The 2,404-nt window shown below is 62.1% G+C and overlaps 1 protein-coding gene across 1 annotated transcript in view; it reads left to right on the top strand.

Annotated features, from left to right (window-relative positions):
• The first annotated feature begins 1,638 nt into the window (after positions 1 to 1,638).
• LCN8 (lipocalin 8) overlaps positions 1,639 to 2,404 on the top strand; it is a 3,515-nt gene continuing 2,749 nt past the window's right edge. Inside the window, exon 1 of the mRNA XM_032261853.1 lies at positions 1,639 to 1,987. Coding sequence (XP_032117744.1) covers positions 1,763 to 1,987 — 225 coding nt within the window. The 5' untranslated portion in view covers positions 1,639 to 1,762. The remainder of the gene's footprint in view (positions 1,988 to 2,404) is intronic.

Here is a 2,404-nt window from a genome sequence, read left to right on the forward strand (position 1 = left end):
GGGCGGTTTTTGCGGGGGTCAAATCTGCTCCTATGCGTTCCACTGCGGCGGGCGCGAAACACCACTTCCTTAAAAAAAAAAAAAAAAAAAAAAAAAAAAAAAATCAAGAAACTGTGGCACAGAAGGGTTGGGTGACTTATCCAAGGCTGCACAGCCAGCAAGGGCCCGGGCTGGCCCTCCCCACTGTCACCGTGGTCACTGGCAGTGTGCCTGGGGCCTCTGGAGCTTTGACTGCCCACTGCATCTGGCACACATTTCAAAGGGCCGGGCATGGGGTGGCATAGGAAGGAACTGGAGGTTCTGGTCTGTTGCCTGTCGGTGCCCGAGGCCCTCAAAGGGCAGGAGCCAGAAAGGTTCAACCTTGAGGAGCGTCTGCCCTCATCCTGCCCTTGGTCACCCAGAGACACCAGGTGCCCTGCCACCCACCCTTCCTCTCCTGCCAAGTCCGTCTCTGGAGCCACCCTGGGGGGTCCCGACTCCTCAGCCTGGGGCTGGGGGCAGCTGGGTCCTCTGTCTCCCTAATGTTCCCCACCATCCAGTGTCCAGGGTGGCCAGGGACCACCTGCTGAATGGGCTTTGGTGACCAGGACTTCCCTCCTGATAGCTAACCAAAGCTTGAGCCATTCCAGATGGGCGTTTCCGGCTCCCAGGGCAGGAAGGCTGCCCCCACCCCAGCACCAGGGCACAGGTCTGGGAGGAGGGCTCTGGGGACCCTGGGACCTCTCCTGGCCCCGTGGGACCTGTGCCTCTGCTGGGAGTTGTGGGAGCTGTGGGAACTGAAGCGCTGGACCCCAGGGTGGCAGTGGCCTCGGTGGCAGCCACACTGGAGCCTGCCAGGCCCTGGCCCCGGTGGGAGAAGCATTCCGGCTTCCCGTGGGCTCCTTTTCCCCTGTCCTGGAAGGGAGTGGGAGGAAGTGGGGATGGCAGGGTGGAAGGTACATTGCTTGTTTGGCTCATTTTCAGGCAGTGGGAGTTGCTTTTGGTTTTAAAAAATATGTGTCACAAATAAAGATATTTTTGAAAGTAAAACTTTTCTGCCTTAGAAAAAATCATCCCTGTGCCCTCCTGGGGGCTCGGGGGACGCCAGAGGGAGGTTATGCAGGGCCTCTGTCTGGCTTCATGTTCTGCCGTTTCAGTCATGACAGATGGGGAAACTGAGGTAAAGCAGTGTACCCTGCACCACACTGCAGGAGGAAGGGAGCCAGGGTCGGTGCCCGACGCTCCCGCCCCTCCCTCGCTGTGTCTGTGATGAGGAAGAGGGGACAGACACCAGGGTCACGACGGCCAGGACCCCTGCATCTCCATGTGGGGCTGGAGCGGGGTGGGCAGGCTCCAGGGCTGGGCTCAACGCTGCCCTGGGTGGTGACAGGCTGGTCCCGGTACCTCACAAAATATACTGCTGGTGGTGGGCATGGTCTGGGGCATGGAGCGGGGCCAGACACCAAAGAGCGCAGGCCGGGGTTCGAATACCGCTGCGTGCTCGATGCTCTGGCCACAGTCACCACACGGCCCTGCCTGCCCCCCTCAACCCTGACAGTCTTTGTGATGTTGCTCCCAGCTGGCCAAAATGAGCCCCAAACACAAGCGCCGTGTGGGGTGGGGGTCACTGAGCCCCTGGTGACGTGGGTGGAGCTCCTCCTCTCAGGCCCCCAGACGGCCCCCGCAGCGTCCACCATCGTCCACGTGCCAGGAGGGTGGCTGGGCAGGCTGCCGCCTAGGCCAGGCTAACCCTTCTGGTGGGTGTGGGTGCCCCCAGGACCGGATGCGCTTGTGCAGAAGCCGGTCTCTGAGCAGCAGCCAAGCTGCCGGGACCGTCCCGGGTGAGCGCACAGCCTGCCTCCGTCCACATATAATCACCCCAGGCTGTGGCGCGCAGGAGCTCAGAGGAGCCGCCATGGAGACCAGGCTGTCGTGCACCGACCTGGGCGCCCTCGTGGTGCTCTGGGCGCAGGTGGCAGCGGCCATGGTGGACCTGAACCGGCAGAAGGTGGCTGCTGCTTCTTAGTTGGCGGGGCTCCTCCTAGCCTCCCGCCCTGCAGGCTCAGGGAAGGAGGCCTCTCCTGGTGTGGGGGGCTCAGTGGGGACGCTGGTGCTGGCCGGACACTCCCGGTTAGCAGCATTTTCTTCACCACTGAGGCTGTGCCGGCTGCTGGGCCAGGTGCGCATTGGCAGGCCCAGGGAAGGTAGATGCTCAAGAAGAAGATTCTTTCCACCAAAAATGATCGGGTTTTTAAAAGTCTCAGCAGAAGTCCTGGCTCTGGGCAGCTGGCTGAGGGCAGACGACCCCTCCCCTAGCGTGGTCAGTGGTTGGTGGAATGTCCCCTAGCGTGGTCGGCGACTGGGAACTGTCCCCTGGTGTGGTCGGTGGCTGGGAGCTGTCCCCTGGCGTGGTCCGTGGCTGGGA

This window comes from Sapajus apella, unplaced genomic scaffold (genome assembly GCF_009761245.1).
Source record: "Sapajus apella isolate SASKATOON/1434 unplaced genomic scaffold, GSC_monkey_1.0 scaffold126, whole genome shotgun sequence".
Lineage (NCBI taxonomy): Eukaryota > Metazoa > Chordata > Mammalia > Primates > Cebidae > Sapajus > Sapajus apella.